Source organism: Pinus tabuliformis, chromosome 1_2 (genome assembly GCF_031772625.1).
Source record: "Pinus tabuliformis cultivar Carrire ecotype Pingquan chromosome 1_2, CPIR1, whole genome shotgun sequence".
NCBI lineage: Eukaryota > Viridiplantae > Streptophyta > Pinopsida > Pinales > Pinaceae > Pinus > Pinus tabuliformis.
In genome coordinates this window covers 590,043,959-590,068,727 of record NC_142298.1, presented here as the reverse complement: position 1 = coordinate 590,068,727, position 24,769 = coordinate 590,043,959, and the positions used below count along the sequence as shown (strand labels likewise).

General features: G+C 41.2%; 1 protein-coding gene across 1 annotated transcript in view; it reads right to left on the bottom strand.

Moving 5' to 3' along the window:
• Window positions 1-24,769, bottom strand: part of LOC149207032 (mitochondrial pyruvate carrier 1-like) — a 118,226-nt gene that overhangs the window by 23,053 nt on the left and 70,404 nt on the right. Inside the window, exon 4 of the mRNA XM_089395638.1 lies at window positions 17,543-17,678. Coding sequence (XP_089251764.1) covers window positions 17,543-17,678 — 136 coding nt within the window. The remainder of the gene's footprint in view (window positions 1-17,542; window positions 17,679-24,769) is intronic.

The following is a 24,769-nucleotide window of genomic DNA, read 5'->3' as shown; positions in this document are numbered from 1 at the left end:
ATAAAAATTGTAATTGAAATGTAATAAGTGTTCTCTAGAGAAGTTGTATGGGGTATGATTAATAAAAATTACACCTCTCACCCTCAACTTTCTACTATGACACACTTTGAAGGGTTAATAATGTGTTCTAGACTCTCAAAATTCACTTTTCCTATGTTTAGTGGAAAATGTGGCAATTAATTAGGCTATAATTAAATAAAATAGAGAAAAATAAATTATTCCATGTGACAGAATGACATGGAAATGACTTGGAACTTATCCTAAGTCAAAGATTTGAGTCAAAAGACATGTGGAGGATGACTGAGCACACTGCATCATAAATACACCATTATCTCATAAAATCGAATTTCCCAGAGTTAATGCAGCACATGCACATGTGGAAAATTGAATTACCTGGAGGAGTTAATGCACAGAGGAATATTTGATGGGATATTTTGTGGAGGATTTCATGGGAGTTTGTCTCACTTACACTCCACTCCATCTACACTCAGCACTTCAGTTTGAGAATTCGATTTCTCTTGGAGGGACCACGCATTCTCTTGGAGGATCTACATTATTCCTCATTGGAATCATCATCAGAGGTGGCATCACATGGATTGAAGTTGGATTGTGACTTGAGTTATCTACTTGTCTTATTTCACACTTGGGTTTTCTATTGTGCCACATAGAGAATTCGATTTCTCTTGGAGGATTTCATGGTGCCACACAGGGAATTCGATTTGCCTTGGTGTCTCTCTCATCTCCACTTGGAACTTGACTCTCTCTTCTTTGGGATTGGCTCCAATGCCATTTGTCATGAGCATTCTTCATTGTGATTTGCTCCCAACTCTTTATATAATAGAACCATGGACTCTCATATTGTATCATGTTATAAGTTATTGAGCTTAAGCAAACTCTTTCATTTTGTACTTGCAACTTGCTAATATAATCAAAGACTTTGGGGCAATTTTGGTGGTGTTCTCTTGGCGTTTTGAGGTGATATCCTTCCATGATCTTGTTATTATGCTTTAGTTTTCTTGCATAATTGAATGTTGTTAGTTTATATTTGCCATATATTTTGGATTGATATGTGCAAGCTATCTTGCACATATCCTTGATTTAGAGTAGCATTCTAGGAATGAGCTTGCCAATTTATTTTTGGAGGAATATTTGGTCTATCTTATTCATTATGTTGCTCTAATCCATTTGCAAACTAATACTTATTTCAAGTGTGTAGGGAAAAATCTATCTGAATTTGTGTGCAGCAATCCATCTACTGATTTGAGGTAGCATCGGATGTGCTCTAGCCACGAAAATTGGTGGAAAGGCTAAAGCACATGAGATCTCCAATACCCAAAAATGGTTTGAGAAGATTCTAAACAGTTTGAAAGATATTAAAATAATTAATATTTTTAATGGAGTCCCTAAGTCTAAACTTAGGGAAAATAAAATATTAATGTGAATTAATATAAAATTGTGTTAGAAGGGTCCAAAAGTCATGGATCAAGCCAAAGTAATCTCAGTCGTTGATTAGGGACTTAATGATCTTATATGGGGCACCTAGGTTTCTTGTCGTGCTTACAAGAACCTCTCCCACTCCAAAGCTTATATATTCCCAAGATCTAGGCTTATATTGACAATTTGCGGAATTAAAAGAACTTGAAAGAGGTGTATGCTTGTGTTTGTACTTTAATTGTTAAGTGCTTTAAGTTTATTTGCTTGAACTGATATAAAACAAATAACAGCAAATACAATGCAGCAATAAGCAATCACACATAACAACAATATAATATGGAATTCATCCAAACCTCTTGGGCTACATCTCCATGAGCTCTAATCAACTCAACTAGGCTCTTTGGAATTCAATTCTTTTACAAGTCTTTGACTCAACTCCAACGGGTTACAACTGAACCTATGGGTTTAGAATACCATCTTATCCCGTTGGCTGTCATTTTAGCTGCAGACAGATCTAGGCTTCTCTGGACTTGACTCCTTCAGTCAATGCTCTGATCTTCTTGAGCTTCTAGCCTCTCTGACTCCCTCAGAATTCTGTATTGTCTCTGGAATCCTTCTTCTGTCTTCAGTACAACAGTCACTAGCAACAGCTTGATCATTTCGATCTCTTTGTTGTTCTGACTTCATTACAACTTCATGGCTTGTAGAAGTCTACTTTGAGCTCTTTGGCTCTGAGGCTCCGCCTCCAACCTCTGGTGGCTATGCCTCTATCAAGCCTCCAACCTCTGGTGGCTCTCTCTGTCAAGCGCTCTAGCTCTGCGGCTCTTGAGCTCTCTGTTTGGCTCTAATCAACTCTTACGTTGCATCGAACCTTCCTCACTCCGCAGACTGCCTCTGCGCATCACTCAGCATTCTCTTACTCTTCCTGAGTATTCACTGAGCATCCCTGGGCTTCTCGAGCTTCTCTGAGCTCCCTCTGAGCATTCCCCATCGAATCCTTGTCAACTGTGTTCTCTGTGCCTTTGTAACACTTCAGTTACAGTCGCCCTAACGCATGGAAGCCCAATTGTTTCCTTACAAGAAGCAGTTTACAATTGGAAAGGAACCATCAGTGCAGGAAACCTGGTCATTTGACCTTCCTCCTGCCATAATCCCGAAAACAACAGCATAACAGAAATACATAGGAAAAACGCATCATGAGCCGTTTAACCAGAACTCAAAATGCATCCAATCGCATTGATAAACCTATCAGGTTCGTCCTGTCATCGCAAATCGCAATCGCACAGGCGGAATGCTTAAAACCCAAGAAATGGCCAAAAACATCAATACACAGGAATACACTGAAAATTTGAAAATCCTGACTTCAAATACTATGCAATCACCCCTATAAGCCTTTTGGGTCCATCCTTTCATCACATATCGCAATCGCTTTGCGTATGGCCAAAAACCCAATACACAAGAAAATACAAAGAAATCTCGTAAATCCGGATTTCAAATGATATGAAATCACGCTTATAAACCTATCGGGTCCGCGCCCTGATCGCAAATCGCAATCACATATGTCAACAACCCTTTATATTGGGGATCCACCGATGGTCGATCGCCGATATCGGCGCATCGCATATCGCTATCGACATATTGCATTTGTAACAGCCCTTTTTATTTGGGATTCACCGATCATCGATCACCAATCACATCGGTGTATTGCTATCGGCCCCATCACATATCGCATACCCAAACGGCCCTTTGTATTGTGCGATCCGATCACCGATCGCATCGGCGTATCGCTATCGCAATTCGCAATGGCATGGATCTTGGTCCTTCTCCCATGGTCTTGTGCGATGCAATAAAGCCATCTCCACCGTTGATCTACGCGCCCAATCTAACGGTCCACGTGCAATCGCGCTGCCGCTATCGCAATTCCTTAAGGCCAGGTCCTTTAACACTCCGCTTGGCTTTTCTCCGATGCAATTTCTTTTGAAGAGCCTTTTAGTTCATTTTTATAAGAAATTGCCTCCTTTTCTAAGGATAATGGACAATCTTCTTTTTGCAATAATTTCTTCATCCGAAGTCCATTTTAGCACATTCAAATTGCGTTAGATTCAGAATGAAGAGATCTATGCAATGAGACTATTTTCAGAAGCATCCTTTGACTTTCATTTTTCCTCTGTGAGGAATATTTTTAGACTTAGAAGTCTGTCAGATCCATTTTGGATCACGCCTTCCCACTAAAAAGCTTTTGGACTCCAAAAGACTGATATACTGATCTGAACAGTAAATGAGAGTACCTCACCCTCTTCTTTCAGCCTCCATACACTTGCCTTGCATAGTGCCTCTGAACCAAAGCCTTTGAACACTCCCTTCCTGGATGTGCTTGTCCTCCTGGGAAGAATTGTCTTCCTCCTTGACTTCCTGCAGAACTCCTGTTGAGAAGGTCACAGAAGGTAGTTTGAACTTCTCTGCCTTGATCATTGATCCAAGGTGGCTCAAACCAATGTGAAGTTACATTTGCTTCACAAAATTTTCATTTGTACCTGTTTGACATACTGTCAACAACAACAGGATTACAGGCAACAACTGGATGGCCTAAACTTTTGCTTCAATAAAAGAAACAGATTTCACATCTTGTGAACACCTCCATGTCTTTACATCTGCATACAAATGATTGACTAGATAACAAGCCAACAAAACATGCCTTTAAAACAATTGACCCTTCAAGTCAAGCATGTAGAAAAAGAATTCTAAAGTTCTTTTTCAAAGATGAAACACTTCATCATTATCTCCATCTTGGAGACCAAATCAACTTTTTCCAAGTCAATATTGCATTACATGCATGTTTACAACAAAGTAATCAACTCTTCAAGTTAATCACACATACATGTTAAAATACAAAGAATCCATCAACATCCCTGTGTTCATGCATATTATGCTTATGCATGCATTTCATCCTTCAACTTTCGCTTAAGCACACTATACTTTCGAAGCTGAAATGAATATAATGTTGCAGCAATAAAGTGAGTCTCCTACTCAGCTTTTTCCATTCACCTTCTTGGTAAAAACCTACAACTTGCATCTCATTAACAAAGAAATGCAAATAGATGCATTATATCAATAGACATGCAATCTTTAATTGGATAAGAACTCTAACCATTTCTTACCAATCCATTTCAAAGGTCCTTCCTTTGTCCGCACATCAACAGCAACATGTGAATCATCCTGAAACACATCATTTATGGAATCTCTCTTTCCATTCCTGCCATTTTCTCTTTCCACCTTCTTCAATTTTTGTGAAAGCATTGTTGGATTCAGAGTCCAACATTTTGCAACAACATGTCCTTGCTTATGGCAATAAGTGCAATGCATGTGCACCTTCTTGACAGCATGATTTGCCTTGTCCAATGGACCTTTGGCTCTTTGCTTCTTTTCCTTCAAAAGTTTACTGTATGTGGCCATTCTCTTCCAACATCTAGAAACATTATGGTTAACCAAACCACAAAAGGAACATGCAATTCTTTTCCCATGTTTATATGGAAATTTATCATGCTTAACAAAATCAAAAGGAATATGATTAGAACCAGATTTATACCTTTCTCTTTCACCTTTTATTGCCTTCTTGAGGAGGTGATTTGAATGAAGTAGCTCCCTTTGGAACACGATCAACCTCTTCAATGGTTTCAGAGTTTCCACAACTCTTTGGTTCAAGTGTATGTTGATATACACCTTCTTTCTGCAAAGTATGCTTCACACTGTTGCGTTCCCCAAGAATACAATCTTTACACTCTTGAGGTAGAAGACCTGCAATGAAACTCTTTCTTGGAACTGTTTCAATGGCCTTCATGGCAGCTTAGGAACTTTCTCCATAAGACTGTCCATAGCCAAGACCCAAATACTTAGGCCTTCCCTCAACTATTATTGGCTCAATAATACCCTGTGCATGTTTGCCCAAGCCTTTTCCTTCATATAGCACATTTTGGACATTAACTTGGACCCTATGCCTCTGGTATGTTTTTCTTAGAGGAAATTGAAGACAAACTGGAATTATTTACCTCTTCTTCAAGCTGATACTTGACTAAGGCTTCTTTGGCAACAAGGAGCTATGTCTCCAACTCATGCATCCTTTTCAGGTTCATATTTGCAATATGGAGTTGTCTCTCCATCTCCTGCAATTTGCCAGAAAGCAACTAATTCTCTTCTTTCATGGAATTCAACTGCTCTCTAAGTATGATGCTCTTCCTTCCATACTCATACATTTCTCTCACCATATCCATCATGGTGAACAAGTCTTGCTTCATGTCTTCATCAAAGAATCTTGTGAAGAAAGAAGAATTTGAGGACTCACTTGTAGAAGTAGTCATTATCAAAATAAACAAAAGAACTTCAAACAAGATTAACAAAGAGCTTATTCAAGCAACCTTTTGCAACAAACCTCTTGTGCTTCAAGGATTGTCTTGAGGTCCTTTGGGATAAGAAGAATGCCTTCAGCCCTTCTTCCTTCTTGTCCTCTCCTGGACTTAGCTATCAATAGCTTTCACCTCTGCAAACTCAAACAACAGTCAGTTTACAAACAATCAAACAATCTGAATTTGACTATTTGAACACCTTTCAAGTTAAGCTATCAAATATATTGCTCTGTTAATCAAGCATTCTGATCTAATACCACTTGCATGATGATACAACCTACTTTGGTATAACTTGAGCTCTGATATAACCTTCTTTGAAGGTGGGGTTAATCAACCTGATGCTCCGATATAACCAGCTCTGATACCACCTTCTTTGAAGGTGGGGTTAATCAACCTGGCTCCGAGACCACCTGATCTGATATGGGCACCTAGGCTTCTTGTCGTGCTTACAAGAACCTCTCCCACTCCAAAGCTTATATATTCCCAAGACCTAGGCTTATATTGACAATTTGCGGAATTAAAAGAACTTGAAAGAGGTGTATGCTTGTGTTTGTACTTTAACTGTTAAGTGCTTTAAGTTTATTTGCTTGAACTGATATAAAACATATAACAGCAAATACAATGCAGCAATAAGCAATCACACATAACAACAATATAATATGGAATTCACCCAAACCTCTTGGGCTACGTCTCCGTGAGCTCTAGTCAACTCAACTAGGCTCTTTGGGATTATGGTCTGAATTCTTTTACAAGTCTTTGACTCAAATCCAATGGTTTACAACTGAACCTATGGGTTTAGAATGCCATCTTATCTCGATGGCTGTCCTTTTAGCTGCAGACAGATCTAGGCTTCTCTGGACTTGACTCCTTCAGTCAGTGCTCTGAGCTTCTTGGGCTTCTGGCCCAATGTTACTTGGGAGCGGGAGCGAAAGCGGGGAGCGGAAGCGAAAACAGGAGCGGGAGCGACATTTTCAGAAGCCCCCGGTTTGGGAGCGAATCCCGGAGCATTTTTTATATAATATATATATCTTTTTATATTTTGATACATATATGTCAACAAAAACATAATGAATTAGATATAAAAAACATAAAAAAACATAGATTGAACCATACAACAACAATCATCTAGAAGTTATAATCTTCATCAACCACGTCCACAAGTTAGTAACATAGTAACATACAACATATTGAGTCTCATGATTCATCAATATTTAAGTTTCAAGCTTTCAAAATTCAATATATAACATTTATCATCATTGATCACCAAAGTTGTACTTGTAAGCTAAGTGTAACCATTACAACAAATAATATCTAACATGAAATGAAATGTTATAAAATGAAATGAAATGAAACAACTTTCAACTTTCATGAAGCATCATATTCATAATTCATTACTAATGAGTTATAATTGCCAACTTCAAACTTAAATTGTCATATATTGTTTAAAAAAAATATCATAATAGATATGAAAGAGACAATAGTTATAAAAGCTACTAGAAACTAGAAAAGAGAAGTAAATCTATTATCTATTTCTTATCCTTGGGCCTCTTGCCACCACGAGAAATGTCTAATTTTTTAGTCTTGTTGGAAAATCAGGATCTTTGTCATTAATATCACCCTCTAAGCATTAATATCCAGAGGTATCGTTGTCATTACCTTTGTATCTGTCTAGGGATCTTTGTCATTAATATCACCCTCTAAGCATTAACATAAGATAGAACAAGCATAGCATGTCAAGTCAAGATTTTGTTTGAGTGATGCGTACATTTTTAGGAGGGTCATGATAGAGGAGTTCGACAACCAATGTCACTAACATCAAGGTACATAGAGGGATTGGTGCTCTTGATTAAATACGAGTTCCATACCCTAATACATGACAAAATTCAATGGAAACATTGCAATCCCCCAATCCTGAAATCCTGAAAAACTGATAAGTCTGCTGGATTTTGAATGAAATCTAAAATTCTACTTTCTCCATATGAAATCCAATGAGGCCGGAACCACTCTCAAACATCCTGAGTCATTTCATGGTAATGTTAAAAATTTAAGTAAAAGGATGAAAATGAATATTAAGGAGAATGTCACTTTTACTTTAAGAATTTAACATTACCATGAATAGCATATCAATACTAGGGCCTAGACTTGATCATTAAGCTGCCCCACTCAAAAATTATGTTTCTTTCAAAAAAAATTGCATTTCAAACATTACTACAAAAAAAAAATTACAAAAAAGGCAAAACGCTCTCGAAATCACTCCCGAAAAGGCAGGGAGCGAAATTTTTTAGGGAGCGCGCTCCCGAGTCGCTCCCGCCCGGACCGCGGATTGGGAGCGGGATCGAGGGGGGGGGCTCCCCCGCAACATAGTTCTGGCCTCTCTGACTCCCTCATAATTCTGTATTGTCTCTGGAATCCTTCTTCTGTCTTCAGTACAACAGTCACCAGCAACAGCTTGATCATTTCGATCTCTTTGTTGTTTTGACTTCATTACAGCTTCATGGCTTGTAGAAGTCTACTTTGAGCTCTTTGGCTCTGAGGCTCTGCCTCCAACCTCTGGTGGCTATGCCTCTGTCAAGCCTCCAACCTTTGGTGGCTCTCTCTGTCAAGCGCTCTGGCTCTGTGGCTCTCGGGCTCTGTGTTTGGCTCTGATCAACTCTTACACTGCACCGAACCTTCCTCACTCCGCAGACTGCCTCTGCGCATCACTCAGCATTCTCTTACTCTTCCTGAGTATTCACTGAGCATCCCTGGGCTTCTCGAGCTTCTCTGAGCGTTCCCCATCAGATCCCTGTCAACTGTGTTCTCCGTGCCTTTGTAACACTTCAGTTACAGTCGCCTAACGCATGGAAGCCCGACTGTTTCCTTACAAGAAGCAGTTTACAATTGGAAAGGAACCGTCGATGCAGGAAACCTGGTCGTTTGGCCTTCCTCCTGCCATAATCCCAAAAACAACAGCATAACGGAAATACACAGGAAAAACACATCATGAGCCGTTTAACCAAAACTCAAAATGCATCCAATCGCATTAATAAGCCTATCAGGTCCGTCCTGTCATCGCAAATCGCAATCGCACAGGCGGAATGCTTAAAACCCAAGAAATGGCCAAAAACATCAATACACGGGAATACACTGAAAATCCGAAAATTCGGACTTCAAATAATATGCAATCGCCCCTATAAGCCTTTCAGGTTCGTCCTTTCATCGCATATTGCAATCGCTTTGCATATGGCCAAAAACCCAATACACGTGAAAATACAAAGAAACCCTGTAAATCTGAATTTCAAATGATATGAAATCGCGCTTATAAACCTATCGGGTCCGCGCCCTAATCACAAATCGCAATCACATATGTCAACGGCCCTTTATATTGGGGATCCACCGATCGTCGATATCGGCGCATCGCATATCGCTATCGACATATTGCATTTGTAACAGCCCTTTTTATTTGGGATTCACCGATCGTCAATCGCCGATCGCATCGGCGTATCGCTATCAGCCCCATCGCATATCGCATACCCAAACGGCCCTTTGTATTGTGCGATCCGATCGTCGATCGCTGATCACATCAACGTATCGCTATCGCAAGTCACAATGGCATGGATCTTGGTCCTTCTCCCATGGTCTTGTGCGATGCGATAAAGCCATCTCCACCATTGATTTGCGCGTCTGATCTAACAGTCCACATGCAATCGCGTTGCCGCTATCGCAATTCCTTAAGGCCAGGTCCTTTAACACTCCGCTTGGCTTTTCTTCGATGCGATTTCTTTTAAAGAGCCTTTTAGTTCATTTTTATAAGAAATTGCCTCCTTTTCTAAGGATAATGGGCAATCTTCTTTTTGCAATAACTTCTTCACTCGAAGTCCATTTTAACCCATTCAAATTGCGTTAGATTCAGAATGAAGAGATCTATGCAATGAGACTATTTTCAGAAGCATCCTTTGACTTTCATTTTTCCTCTGTGAAGAATATTTTTAGACTTAGAAGTCTATGTCAGATCCATTTTGGATCACTTAATCTCGGCCATTGATTTGTCAATGAGAAAAGTGAAAAGGAGGCTTGAGGGTCACTTGGAGAACACACCGAGTTGATGAAGATTTCGATTTTCTAAGGCAGGGTTTGCTGAAGAAGTCGAAAGAGTGACCAGAGTTGCAGCTGAGGGGCAGTGAATACAAAAACAGAGAGGCCAAGAGGGTACTGGGAGAATCAGCGCAGAAGCCGGGAGAAAGGGATGCAAAGCTAGCCAGAGGCCATGCAGAGCCAGCTAGGGCCCACGCAGAGGCAGCCAGGAGCTGCACAGTGCCTCAAAGAGCCTGCGTGGGTGACGCAGAGGCTCTAGAGGCTGACGCAATGCCTCCAGAGGTTGACGCAAGGTTTATTGGGCCGACGTTGGGCCAGGAAGGGTTGACGCAGTCCCTAGAGGCAGATGCTGGGGTTTTCGTGGGGAAGATTGGAGTTGGGAGTTGTCGAAGTGTTTATCCGAGGTTTCAGCGAAAATATCTAATTCTGAGTAGAGAGGTACTACTGCCGAGATTATTCTCTGTTGGGTAAGTCGGTTTTGGCACCCAGATTGTATTCAGAAACTATATAATAATAAAACCCTCAAATAGCAGCATCGGTTTTCCCACATTGGGTTTTTCCGGGGACATTAGTCCAAAAACAATGGCGTCACTTGTGTACTTGTTTTGTTTCCTTCAGTTGATGATCTGTAATGTGTTGAGCATGTACTTGTATTTATATTCAGTATTTACATGGTAAATAACTTGTTATTAATCAAAACAAGTAGGCATAAATAAATCAGAAAAGTACATGAAGGGTTTCTAATAGTTAGACTTAGAAATTCCAACATGGTATCAAAGCGTGGTTCCAGATCACAGGAGAACTGAGGACATCAATCGAGCAGAGCAGCAGCAACAGAAAACAGTTGTCCTAAGTGACAAAAGTTGTTCCTAGCAGAGAAGCAGTAAGGAAAGGGTGACGCAATGTCTGCATCATCAAGTTTGAGTCGGGAAGTGGATCAGTGCAGTGGCAGAGGGGAGCAGACTCGACCTATGCTGTGCCCGATCATCTTTCTCAGTCAGGAAGGATTGACGCTCGTGGCCAGGAGGTGAGGATTTTGCTGGTGCCGGGATTGCGCAGAACCTAGAAGCTCTAACTTTCAGTTTGTTGGGGCTTAGGAGGTTGTGAGTAAGTTGCAGAGTGAAGCTGGTGGGGTACTGTAGTTAGAACAGTACCTAACAGGGCAAGACCAAGGAGGAGGGAGTTGCTACCGAGGATTTCTAGCCAAGAAATCTGGATCAGTGGTGCAACTGCACTAAGGATCGGAGTGGGGGCATCTCGACATTGGCAGAGGGGTTTCCAGGAGGGAAATCGAGGCTCAGAGGGAGTCACACCGAGAACTTCCAAAAGGGAAGTAGAGGAGCAGCGAGATGGCAGTGAACGGGGTAAGAGACCAGGACAGACTGGACGGAGCCTCAAACTTCGTAGTCTAGAAGGCCAGAATCTTATCCGTTCTAGACAGGAACCGTCTCAAGCAATTCGCCTTGAGGACAATAGCGGTCCCAGTTGACCCGGCTGATAACGATAAGTACGAGGATGCAATGGCGAGGGCCAAGAGCATCATCCTTGACGGGGTCAAGGACCATGTAGTACCACACATTGTCGAGAAGAATACGGCAAATGAGATGTGGGAGGCCCTAAAGAAATTGTATCAGCATACTTCCGTGCAGAGAAAGATGCTACTAGAAAATCAATTGCGGTCATACTAGATGCAGAAGGGAGAACAGATCGACCCCTTCCTTGGTCGATTGAAGGAGATCCAGGATCAGCTGACTTCCATAGGAGCCACGCCAGATCAAGAATTGATGGTGAGAACAGCCCTGAATGCAGTCTTAGAAGACTGGGAGCTGTTTGTCCAGAGCATATCAGGCAGGGCGACCCTTCCAAATTGGGAGAAAATGTGGGCAGCCCTTCGGCGAGAAGAGATCAGAAGGCTAAGCAAGGCGGGAAGCAGCGACAATGGGACCAGAATCAAGAAAGAAAAGCAGGAGAAACGGAAGAAGAAGGACCTCTCCAAAGTCAAATGCTTCAACTATGGGGAACTGGGTCACTATGCGAGCCAGTGTCCGAGGAAGAAGAGCAAGGGAGAGGCTTCTGAGACCAAGGTTGCGCCAGCAAGGGCGGAGAAGGAGTTGGAGACAAAAGATGAATGTGCCATGAATGCTCACACGCCACTTGAGCGGAAGTGGGGAGACATCAAGATGTAGTCAAACGACTACAAGGAATGAGGGGCAAGATCCTCGAGGTACCCAACCTCTTGGATTGTACCTTGCTATGGGAGCCCCGAAGAGGAGTAGCAGGACTGGCAGATGTCGGTAGAGACGAATGTAGATGGAGCTATAGTGCAGGAGTCCCAAGACAGCATGAGGCAGCAGCGCGAGATGCACAAAGTTGTTGCAGCAATGCATAGATCAGAGAGGGAGCACTTGTCAGTGACAAAGGGAGCTTCAGCATCGAGAGTGTTTCTAGCCTGACGGAGATGTCAGATTTGGGAGATCAGTTACTTACTTCTCAGTAACTGAGTTGCAGTGCAGTAGTTAGCAGTGGCAATGCTATGGGAAGCAAGATGCAGTATGATGAGAGGGGTTGCAATGCAGATGCAACTGTGGCAGTGGCAGGGCCATGGGCAACAGCACGGATGCAAAGGGAGCGTCATACAAATGTAGCAGAGGCAGTAGCAGTGGCAGGGCCATGGGTAGCAATACATGATGCAGCGGTGCAGAGAATGTTGGGCAACAAGCCTAGCATCAGCACAGGGACCGATGTCGGATGATCAGGGTGATACACAGTGAAGAGTATTACTAGAGCAAAGCCCTGGCTAAGAGGGAGTGTTGATTTGAGGTAGCATCGGATGTTCTCTAGCCACGAAAATTGGTGGAGAGGATAAAGCACATGAGATCTCCGATACCAAAAAATGGTTTGGGCAGATTCTAAACAGTTTGAGAGATATTAAAATAATTAATATTTTTAATGGAGTCCCTAAGTCTAAACTTAGGGAAAATAAAATATTAATGTGAATCAATATAAAACTGTGTTAGAAGGGTCCAAAAGTCATGGATCAAGCCAGAGTTAATCTTAGCCGTTGATTAGGGACTTAATCTCAGTCGTTGATTTGTCAACAAGAAAAGTATAAAAGGAGGCTTGAGGGTCACTTGGAGAACACACCGAGTTGATCAAGATTTTGATTTTTTGGGGCAAGGTTTGTTGAGGAAGTCGAAAGAGTGATCAGAGTTGCAGTTGAGGGGCAGTGAATACAGAAGCAGAGAGGCAAAGAGGGTACTGAGAGAATCAGCACAGAAGTCGAGAGAGAGGGACGCAGAGCCAGCTAGAGGCCATGCAGAGCCATCTAGGGCCCACGCAGAGGCAACTAGGAGCTGCGCAATGCCTTAGAGAGCCAGCGTGGGTGACGTAGAGGCTCTAGAGGCTGACGCAGTGCCTCCAGAGGTTGACGCAGGGATTACTAGGCTGACGCTGAGCTAGGAAGGGTTGACGCAGTCCCTAGAGGCAGACGCTAGGGTTTTTGTGGGGCAGATTGGAGCTGGGAGCTGTCGGAGTGTTTATCCGGGGTTTCAGCAGGAATATATGCTTCCAAGTATAGAGGTACTACTGCCGAGATTATTCTCTGTTAGGTGAGCCGGTTTTGGCACCCATATTGTATTCAGAAACTACATAATAATAAAACCCTCCAATAGCTGCACCAGTTTTCCCGCATTGGGTTTTTCCGGGGACATTGGTCCAAAAACAACAGTGTCACTTGTGTGCTTGTTTTGTTTCCTTCAGTTGATGATCTGTAATGTGTTGAGCATGTACTTGTATTTATTTTCAGTATTTACATGGTAAATAACTTGTTAATTAATCAGAACAAATAGGCAGAAATAAATCAGAAAAGTACATGAAGGGTTTTTAACAATTAGACTTAGAAATTCCAACACCATGTGGGAGTGAGAAAAATCTCAATTAGATCAACTCACTCCTAGATTCAAAGTGACTCAAGACTCATCGATTTTCCACTCCAAGTCTTTCATCTAAAGAAGAGCAAGAGGGGAGTTTCTCTTACTCATTATCTACTTGATCATCTAAATTTCATATTTCTTTGATTTTAGAGCTTTCAAGGTTATATAAGTTATTCAAGAGCATTTCCTAAGCTAAACAAGTATGGGGGGTCACTCTCATTACTTGATTTAGTGTCTTGTATATTAATTTGTAATTTATTTTTGTTTACTTTGCTCTCTTTTTACACTAACATTTTGTTTTGTATTGCATCCCACAGTTGGAGCTTTGGCCAACAAGAGTGTTGAAGAGAAATATTGGAAAACTTCTAACCATTTTTTGCAGGACCTCCAACACACTTGAAGATCAAATTCAAGGATGTCGTGAGCCTTAGAGGACAACTGCAAATTGGCTAGGCCGTGGGCCTTTTGGGGCTTGTAGATTTTGGACTTTGAGAGTTTTCCATTTGCCATTTGGTTGGCATTGTTTAGGAGACTCTAGCTTTGCTAAGCTCTTACTTTGTAAAGTTCTCCTTCATCTTTGGGCAGCCCTCTTAGAGGCTTTTCTACTCATTGTAACCATTAATAAAAGATCAAATTTTTTGCTTGTGGGAGCTTGGGATTTGTCCCATGGCATCCCCCTTCCTCATTTAGAGGGAGGACCTTTGTGGGTGGATTGATTTTGCTTCTCATTTTTCTAGCTTTTTCACACTTAATCTCATTTGCATGCTTAAGTTAACATAACCTCACTTCACATTTCATTTTGCTAATTCTGATATCTAAGTTCTTGCATGCCTAAGTTTCAAAATTTGCAATCTTGAACAATCTCATTTATGTGTAAGCACTTTATTTTTGTTGGCAAGCTTTGATCTATTTGCACTTAACTTGTTTAATGGTTTCATAGATGCTTCATTATTTTGTCAACTTATGCTACATGTTTTATTGAAGCATTACACTTCACTTGGAGCAATTTTATCTTAAGCAATTTATGTGTCTCATTTCATTTAACTTGCCTACTTTTTGTCAATTGGTGAAACACATGCAAAGCTAATTTCCATTTTATTTTCTCAAATTTAATTCATTATTGCAATTTTATGATGAGCACTATCTTGAAGCATTGCAATTAGCATTTAATTGGGAAATTAACACAACTTGCATCTCATTTAGGCATATTAGCATAGAAACCTCCAACTTAAGTTGGTTGAATAGACATTTTAGGGACCCTCTACCTCTATGGACTCCTCACTGTGAGACCCAAAGCTTTGGGCGAGGGTGAGGTCTGAGGATCAAGAGTTCAAATTGAAATCTTGTTTTAGAGCTAACTAATAAAATTAACCAAGAGCACTATTTCATCACATTTACTTTACTTGCAAAGTATTCAAATTTTTGTTATCTTGATAGTTTGAGTTTTCATATGCAAATTCTATTTCAAGAAGCATTTTAAAGGCAAGTATTGTATTTCTTTCAATTTTGCAACAAGTAATTCTTTTGTACTTGAAAATTGGCTTACCCCTTTACAATTTCATTTGCATGTGTCATCTTGATGGTCATTATGCTTGTGGATGATATATATATATTAGTTCATTTTCAAGTGTTTTCATTTTCATGTTGCAAATCTAATTTCATATTGTTAGCTTGGTTTAGCATTTAAGTTTTTCTTTCCAAAGTAGATTACTAATTGTTTGAACTATGGCAAGATAGTTTCACATGCTTTGATTCATAGATTTGTTTATCTCAAAAGCATTTTTTGTATCTTGCAATATCTTGTGCTAACACTCTTTTGTTTCACTTTTCAGGGTTATTCTTGCTTTCTATTTTGGAAGCATTTCATTTACTTTAAGCAAATATAGTTTCATTTTAGAGCAATATTATTTGAAGGCACTGGTTGAATGTTCATCTTATGTATTGATGGTTGTCATAATTATTTGATGTCATATTGCTCATATCACATTTGCTTATAAATCTCTAAGAGTAATCCATAACACTATAACACTCTCCTAGAAACTCACATCTTTAGCTTAATTTTCCTTTAGGGACTACCCCCCTTAGCTAACCTAGGAGATAGCTTAAAGGAAGAGAGTCAGGATTAGTGTGACAGCCCCTTCTCTAGGTTCCTTGCCACCAACCACATTTTGTGGGGTTAAAGGCTTTTCTCACTAACTGTAGGTAGGTGTAGGCGGCAAGGCCAACACGACCTATGCTCCCTTTACCATTCTCAACTCTACTCTCCACACGACTCTGTGCGGCTGAATAACTTAACCCAAGATCCCATTTTTTCAGCCATAGACTGGCTCAGCCGCTGCAAAATCCTCTTTGTGCAGATGTGCATCAATCCAGGAAGAAAAAACTCTTCCACAGGTCAGCCTCCACCTCCCACGAACAACTCTACCTTTGCACATGGGTCTCCATGAGAGTTGGCCTCCAGGTTCAGTGGACGGCTTTACCTTTGAATATGGAACAACAGTCTTCTTCTCATCACAAGGCAGCTCTGCGGTCTTAACCTGCCACTCCTTTTCTATGTGGAATCAACTTTCTCTTTTAGCACACATATCTTTAGCATGCAGATTCCGCGGACACAGCTTCCTTTTGGCCTGTTGTTCTGTGTCAGTTTCCAGCTTACCATGGCTCTGATACCACTTGTTGATACCAGAGTCTATAACAAACATTAACATGAGCAACGAAACAATGACAAGATTCAGAAAGGGAAACCTCCACGGGGCAAGGTAAGGTATTTATTTATTCAAAGGAATTTACAATCAGGCTTAAACCTCTTCAACTCTCGGGCTTCAGTATAAATAAAGTAGGCACCGATGCAAAATCTATCATCAATTTCCCATTAATCTAACCACCAAATATTTACCTTGGTAAATTTTGGTTTTTATATTTTCTTTTAATTAATTTGTTGTCATATTTTAACAATTTTCCGCTTTTCATAAAAACCAGCCTATAAACCCATTTCAAGTCCACGCACGTGGGATCCATGCGGCCTGACCTGCTGAGCTGGTTCAAGACAGGACCAGCCACTTTGGGCCAGTTTGTACCAGTTTGGCACCAACCAGTACAAACCAACCCACCAGTCCAGCTTGCTGGCCAGTTTGATACCTGGCCCTGTCCAACCAGCCAGTTTGACCGGTTCCAGTTCACTGAGATGGGTTTGAAATCTATGAAGGAGACCCGTCAATTTAGATTTGTAATCATGAGTGTTTATGATATTGATGACATTGCCAATGTCTTGCTTTCAGAATGACAATATTTGGTTCGCCATACAGACTGTCAAAACCAATTCTCAATTAAAGGAGAAAATGAAAGTACTAAGAGTAGTCAATTTAAGGGGAAAAAACAAGTAGACCATCTGATCAAGAGACAGGGCCATCTGGTAAAATAGACAGCAGCTTACCAAGGAACTTGACATATTAATATCAATTCAGTTAAATTGTCAAACAATTTGCTAAGCTATCAACCAGCTTAGAATAGCTCAAGCACCTTCCTCTATAGCTTTAATAATAACCATGACAAATACATTTGCCTTACCATGGAAAAATAAACATAAGTTCCAGAAAGATTGCAAAGTCCTATGTCATCTTGACAAACTTCTCTAAATAATTAACTTTGAAACAACTAGCCCAAAGCAGCCCCGGATAGATTTGGAAAAAAATATATGCATACCCATTAGCAGAAGCCCATCTAGACAGCTGATAAAGTTGCACAGTTTCATTTGAGGCATGGCAAGCCAAAAGTAAATAATTGCGGGGCTGCACCATCCAGGCAAATCTCATGAACAATCCTGAGTATACACACATTGCTGCAGGTCCAAAAATTGAAGTTGTCAAAAGTTGTAACAAAAATAATTGCATATGTGGATGTTGGCATCAAACCAAAAAAGAAATTAAAAATTCACATGAAAGCTCTATTTTCAACACAAGTGCCGCTGCAAATCTAGTAAAAACCAGCATATACTATGGTTATGGAATTTACATGGAAAATTTAGACTTTGGATGTAAAAAAAGAAAAAGAAAAGATATTTCCCACATGCACGAAAATAAAACATGAATGTTGCAAAAGAACCCCGTATGACTTATGACTGATGCCAGATTCTCCAATAACCATGGATATAGTTGATTTAGTGGGATTAGGATCTTTTTGCAGCTTATTTCATTCTGTCCTGAAAGTATTTTCTAACAAACACATAATTAGAGCTGGCATTTTTCACCAAAGAAAAACATGATTTTTCGATGCATACTGAAACCACCATAATATCCAAATAAGGTTAATTTTTCAGCTATAATGCTATTCTACTTCATTTCATACCGTACTAAAGCTATATACCTGTTTCACAGTATCTGCCAAATTTCACTTTGAAATGTCCAATAAATACACTTAATTACTACTTTATCCACAATAGGTTGTCCTTAGCTCTTGCACGCAAGCCCTTTCGAACAACTGTATGTTAGTTTTTGTAACATCGGATGTGTTTTAGTCTCGAAACTTTGTAGAGAGGCTAGAGCACAAGTGTTCTCCATAGCCCAGAAATCATTTCTGGAAATTCCACCTAAAAGTGTCTCAATTAGATTATTAGCCGATTTTTAAATATTTCCTAAGTCTAAACTTAGGGAATATGGTTAATTAATCAATATTAATTGAGATAAAGTGAAAACCATCTAGAAACTCACAAGGATCGACAAGGAATTAATTTGGGGCATCGATTATGTTTTAATCTTGGCCATTGGTGCTCCAATAGAGGATTATAAGAAGAAGTCCATGGGTAGACAGAGAACACACTTGAGACACTTGTGGGGTTCGATTTCCAAGGAGCAGCAACAGTTGCCAGAAAGCCAAAGAAAAATGCAGAAACAGTGAGGGGCAGAGACAGTGAGGCTAGAGGAAGTTTTCCTGATCCAGCGAGTGCATTTGCAAAGAGGCTGAAATTTCTCCAGGAAGCTGCGCAGAGGCAGTGTAGAAGCTTCACTAGGCATTTTGATTTGCCAAGGAAGGAAGACTTTTTCAGTTCCATAGGTCTGGTAGAGGTTCCAAAGTGTCGAAGAAGCATTTTCCCAGCCAGTAGCTGGGATGACGGCTTAATTAGCAGTTGATTTGAACAGCATGTGTGACAGGCAACTTCAGCTTGACGCAGAGCCTACACAGGCCCAGTTGGACGCCTTGCTTTTCAGTAGCAGTCAAGTGTCAAGATTGCTCAGAGTGGGTAATTTCCCTCAAGATATTTTTGCCAGTAATTTCTCTGCAAGATTGCAAGTTTTCAACATCGAGATTGTACTTTGAATTTCTCACTGCTGCATAATAATATAAAACCCTCAATTGTTGCACCGGTTTTCCCAAGTTGGGTTTTTTTGGGGACATTTGTCCAAAAATAACTGTGTTAATTTTTTTTGTGTGTGTGCTAGTATTTTCTCAATTTCCAACGCTATTTTCTTTTGTAGTATTTTTGTGAAGGTTGCCGTGTGTTTGTTTCGTTGTTGTTGTAGCAATAAACTGCTAATTTAATTAACAATTAGAAGAAATAATACCAGTTGCTGCAATAGGATTTCAGTGGTGAAATTCTCACATGGAATCAGAGTGTGAGTGATCCGTTGGGAAGCTCAGAAGCTGAGAAGGGAATGTCATTGTTCAGAAGGAGCAGCAGGCCGAAATTCTCAGAGGCTGCACATTACCTAGACAGGGAAATCGAATTGTTGGGGCAGAGGTTCGATTTCCAGTTGCAGGGTTGCAAAACATTCGATTTGCCCAAAATAGTGATTCTGGCAGGCAGAGGGAGGAGGAGCAACATCTCAGATTCTCGCTAAGCAGATTTTTTATTGGACGCAGAGGATTTTGCAACAGATTGCAGTAGTAGAACCAGCGTCAGGTGGAAGAGAAAAGCACACACAGCAAAGGGAAAATTTCTCTCAAGGGACTTCGAGTTCCAAACGTTCGATTTTTCCAAGCAGATTGGTAGTAGTTGAGTGTAGATTTCCTCACTCCAGAAGGGAGTGTGTATAGCAGATTCAGTGCCCAAGCAGAGGGAAAGAGGGAGTTTTGGACATATTTAGAGATGGCCACAACAGGGCCCAGAGATCAAGACAGGTTGGAGGAAGCCTCCAACTATGTCATCTGGAAGGCTAGGACGTCCTTCCTTCTAGATAAGCATGACCTGAAAACCTATATAGATAATGTGGTAGCAGTACCCCACAACTCTAATCAGTTAAAGGAGTACAAAAGAGAAATGGCTAAGGAAAAGCGGATGATCTTGGATGGAGTCTGAGACCCTACAATCTTGCATATATCTGGCCATAACATGGCCAAGGAGATGTGGGATAGTCTTTCCATGCTATATCAGAGTTCTTCCGAGCAGCGGAAGATGTTTCTCCAGGAGACGCTGAGGATCATAAGGATGTAGAAGGGTCAGGACATAGATCCCTTCCTCACTCGGATTCAGGAGGTCAGAGATAAGCTAACAGTCGTTGGGGAAGTGCCCCAACCTACAGAGCTTGTACGACTAGCACTAAACAGTGTCTCAGAGGATTGGCAAGTTTTTGTCCAAAGTATTTTGGGCAGAGACACATTGCCAAGATGGGAAAGGATGTGGGTCGATCTATAGCAGAAGGAGTTGAGGCATACTCTATTGAAGAGTACCATCAGCAGAAGCAGCAGCAAGGTCATGAAGAGTGAGAAGGAAGTGGAGAATGCGGCCCTAACATCCAAGGGTTCCAGTCAGGCGCAGGGGCTTCGGGTGTGGCGAGTTTGGTCACTACAGCACGTAGTGTCCTCTCAGGAAGAAGGACAAGCAGGAGAAGCAGGACCAATCGGCAGTGTCAGTCGGGATAGACAAGTTGTCCTCCAAGTTCAAGGAAGACTTCGCTCTGATGGCAGCCATACCTCTAGGAGTGAGGTGGGGCAACTTGGAGTTGTAGTCCCAGAGATTTCATATTGGGCAGGATCCTTGAGGTGTCCTCCTCATGGATCATTACCTTGGTATGGGGGCCCGCAATATTCAGTAGCGAGATGGATCAGTGCCAGTGATACAGTGAGATTTCAAAGCGACAGTTGCAGACTAGTAGCAGTCAGATGCTAAGGAGCACAATGCAGTGTTGGCAACAATGCAGAGTGGCACAGTGGCAGAGTCAGCAGCAGCGCAGATCCCTTGGTGGACAGTGCAATAGCTAGTAGCAGTCAGAGACTCGAGAGACAAATGCATCATACTGAACACAGTTGATTCAGTATTTAAGATGCTTCTCAGTTGCAGTTGTTGTAGTTGCAGTAGCAAAAAATGAGATGGAGTTGCAGTGCAGATGTAGAGCTGGCAGCAGTACAGCAGTGTCAACAATAGCACAAATGCAGCAGTTTGGTTCAGCGGCAATGAGTGGCAGATGAATCAGTTAGCGCAGTGGTTGATGGGCAGTGACTTAGGAAACAGCGCAATTACTAAGGGATGAGCACAGTGAATGAGGGAGCAGTGCAGTCACTGAGGAAGAAGCATCAAAGTTAGCGCAGTGGTTGATGGGTAGTGACTAAGGAAACAGCGCAATTAATAAGGGATCAACACAGTGACTGAGGGAGCAGCGCAGTGACTGAGGAAGAAGCACTATGACTAAGGGAGAAGCATTGTGACTGAGGGAGCAGCGCAGTCATTTCTAGCAGAGTTTCTTGTCAGACATCAACAGCGTGACAGAGGATGGTACAGAGACAGGGTATTGTAGCAAGGTGTGCAGCACTACAACACAGTCCTCGCTAAGAGGGAGTGTTAGTTTTTGTAGCATCAGATGTCTTCTAGTCTCGAAACTTTGTGGAGAGGCTAGAGCACAGGAATTCTCCATAACCCAGAAATCGTTTCTAGAAATTCCACTTAGAAGTGTCTCAATTCGATTATTAGTCGATTTTCAAATATTTCCTAAGTCTAAACTTAGGGAATATGGTTAATTAATTAGTATTAATTGAGATAAGGTGAGAATCATCTAGAAACTCACACAGATCGACAAGGAATTACTCTGCGCCATCGATTATGTTTTAATCTTGGTCATTGGTGCTCCAGCAGAGGATTATAAGAAGAAGTCAATGGGTAGATGGAGAACACACTTAAGACACTTGTGGGGTTCGATTTCTTTGGCAGTTCGATTTCCAGAGAGCAATAGCAGTTGCCGGAAAGCCATAGAAGGAAGCAGAAACAATGAGAGGCACAGACAGTGAGGTTGAAGGAAGTTTTCCAGATCCAACAAGTGCATTTGCAGAGAGGCCGAAATTTCTTCAAGAAGTTGCACAGAGGCAACAAAGAGGCTTCATTGGGCAGTTCGATTTGCTAAGGAAGGAAGACGTTTTCAGTTCCAGAGGTCAGGCAGAGGTTCCAAAGTGTCGGAGAAGCATTTTCCCAACCAGCAGCAAGCAGGACAACTTGATTAGCAATCTACTCAGGCAGCACGTGTGACAGGTAGCTTCAGTTTGACGTAGAACCTGCGCAGGTCCAGTTGGACGACTTGCTTTTCAGTGGCAGTGAAGTGCCGAGATTGTTTGAAGTGAGGGCAATTTCCTTCAAGATATTTTTGCCAGTATTTTCTCTACAAGATTGCTAGTTTTCGACAACCAGATTGTATTCAAAATTTCTCACTGCTGCATAATAATATAAAACCCTCAGTGCCTGCACTGGTTTTCCCAAGTTGGGTTTTTCCGGGGACATTTGTCCAAAAATAACTGTTATTCTTTTATGTGTGTGTGCTAGTATTTTCTCAGTTTCCAGCGCTATTTTCTTCTATAGTATTTTTGTGAAGATTGCAGTGTGTTTGTTTCTGTTGAAAATAGCAACAAGAAATGCTAAAGTAGAAGTGCTAAAAATAGCACTGCTATAAATAGCAGTTTGGGTACCAGTGCTGGATTGAGCAACAGGGAATGAAAAATGGAAGTGCTAAAAATAGAATTGTCATTTTTAACAATTCAGGATGCATTCCTATTTTAGTCAGTCCCTGGACTAAAAATAGGAAGTAAAATTCGAATTTAAACTTAAAAGTTGTTTGAAAATAATTAATTAATTCATCTTGAGTTAATTAGTTGTAGAAAATCAAACATGAAGTCTATGTGGGGACATGCAACAGTTTCTCCATTGATTGAGGAATTTATCCATCAGTTAAAGAGATAAGGATGAGTTGTAATATTGAGTTGTAATTAGTTGGCTCAGTTAACTGAGTCAAGTTCAGTTAGATTAATTTAAACAGTTTGTTTAAATTAATGTGAGTTCAGTTAGTTAATGCTTGCATGCATGTAACTGATATTCTTTAGATAACTGAATATTCTCTCATGAATAACTCATGCATGTCAGTTCAGAAAGAGACCCAATTGAAATCAGAGAAGGGACAGTGTATTATCAGTTGGATGGATTTTTCCTATAAAGGAAACTCATCCATGGAGAAGGATTTATCTCCTTCAGGACTGCGTAGTTGGATCAGAGGTTAGTGAGTGTGTGAAAAGGCCAATTCACACAAGTGGCTGCACTGGACCCCAATCAAAATTGCACAAAGAAATAGGAGGCTTGGAGGGCAGACTAGAGGTTAGATAGAGGCCTTTGGCTGTCTATGAGCAACAGAGGTATTGCAGAGAGAGCAGAATAGTTTTTGAGTTGATTCTTTTTGTAATACTGGCTATATTTCCACTTGTATGATAATACAGAGTTGGGTTGTTAGGCTGAGGCTTTCCCCGGGTTATATCTTATGTGTTATGTGTGATTGATTTTTCCATATCAGTTATATGTGTTCTTATTGATGTTGCTCATGTTCGATTAAGCTTCCGCTAAATTGGTTGTAGAAGTAGATCAAGTATTTTGCTTTAGTATATTACATTATCAGGTGATCTAGAGGTGGGAAATTTCTACATGGTATCGGAGCGAGGTTTTGTAGAAAAAGTTCTACATGGTATTGGAGCTAGCTGATTTGTAGAAGAATTTCTACATGGTATCAGAGCAAAGGTGATCAAAGGAAAGAACCGTATACTGAGAGGAGATTTCAAAGTTTTAAGTTTTGGGCCGAGAGTTTGCAGAGCAGATCTAAAAATGTCTGTACAAAATTTTCAGAAACAAATAGCATATTTGGATTCCTTGCAGAAAAAAGCCAAATTCAAAAAAAAAATTAGCTAAATCGGAGTTCGGATGAGGGAGATATCGCTGATTTAAAATCAGTTATTTTTCCAAAAAATTTCGTGACGGTGGGAAAATGGAAATAGATTGGTGTGCTAGCCAAGAACCTGTATGCACTTGAGGTACAAGATGCATGCAAAGCCTTGAGGAGCAAGGCAAAGGTTAGATACTTGGTGGTTGAGAGGGAAAGTAAATTACCGCTCAACATGCAGCACCAGAAGAAGTCTCAGACAATTGTGGAGGAGCCACAATTGGTGAAACAACTTCAGGAGGTTGTGGAGCAGCCACAACTAGAGAAGTCGAGTGGAGATCGATTGGAGGCATCTACTCATGCAGAGACCTCCAGAAGGGGGAAATTTCGAGCCAAGTGGGCAGAGGGATCACATGCATCCATACCTCCAGGTAGGAGGTGGGGCCATGTGGAGTGATCGTCCCAAGAAGGCTGAAATAAGGGCTGGATCCTTGAGGTACCCATCCTTTTGGATTCGACTTTGCTATGGGAGCCCCGACAAGCAGTAGCAAGATTGGCTAATTGGATAGAGACGGATGCGGATGGAGCGGCAGAGAGAGCTACAGTGCAGGAGTCTCAGGACTGTGTAGAGCTAGCAGGCTGCAGCAATGCGAGAGGCACAGAAGTGTTGCACCAGTGCAGGATAGCACAGAGAGGTGTGCAACAGTGCGAGATGCATGGAGTGTTGCGGCAGCTCAGAGGTCAGAGAGGGAGCACTTGTCAGCAGCAGGTAGAGCTTTAGCATCAGAGTATGTTTCTAGCCCAACAGAGAGGT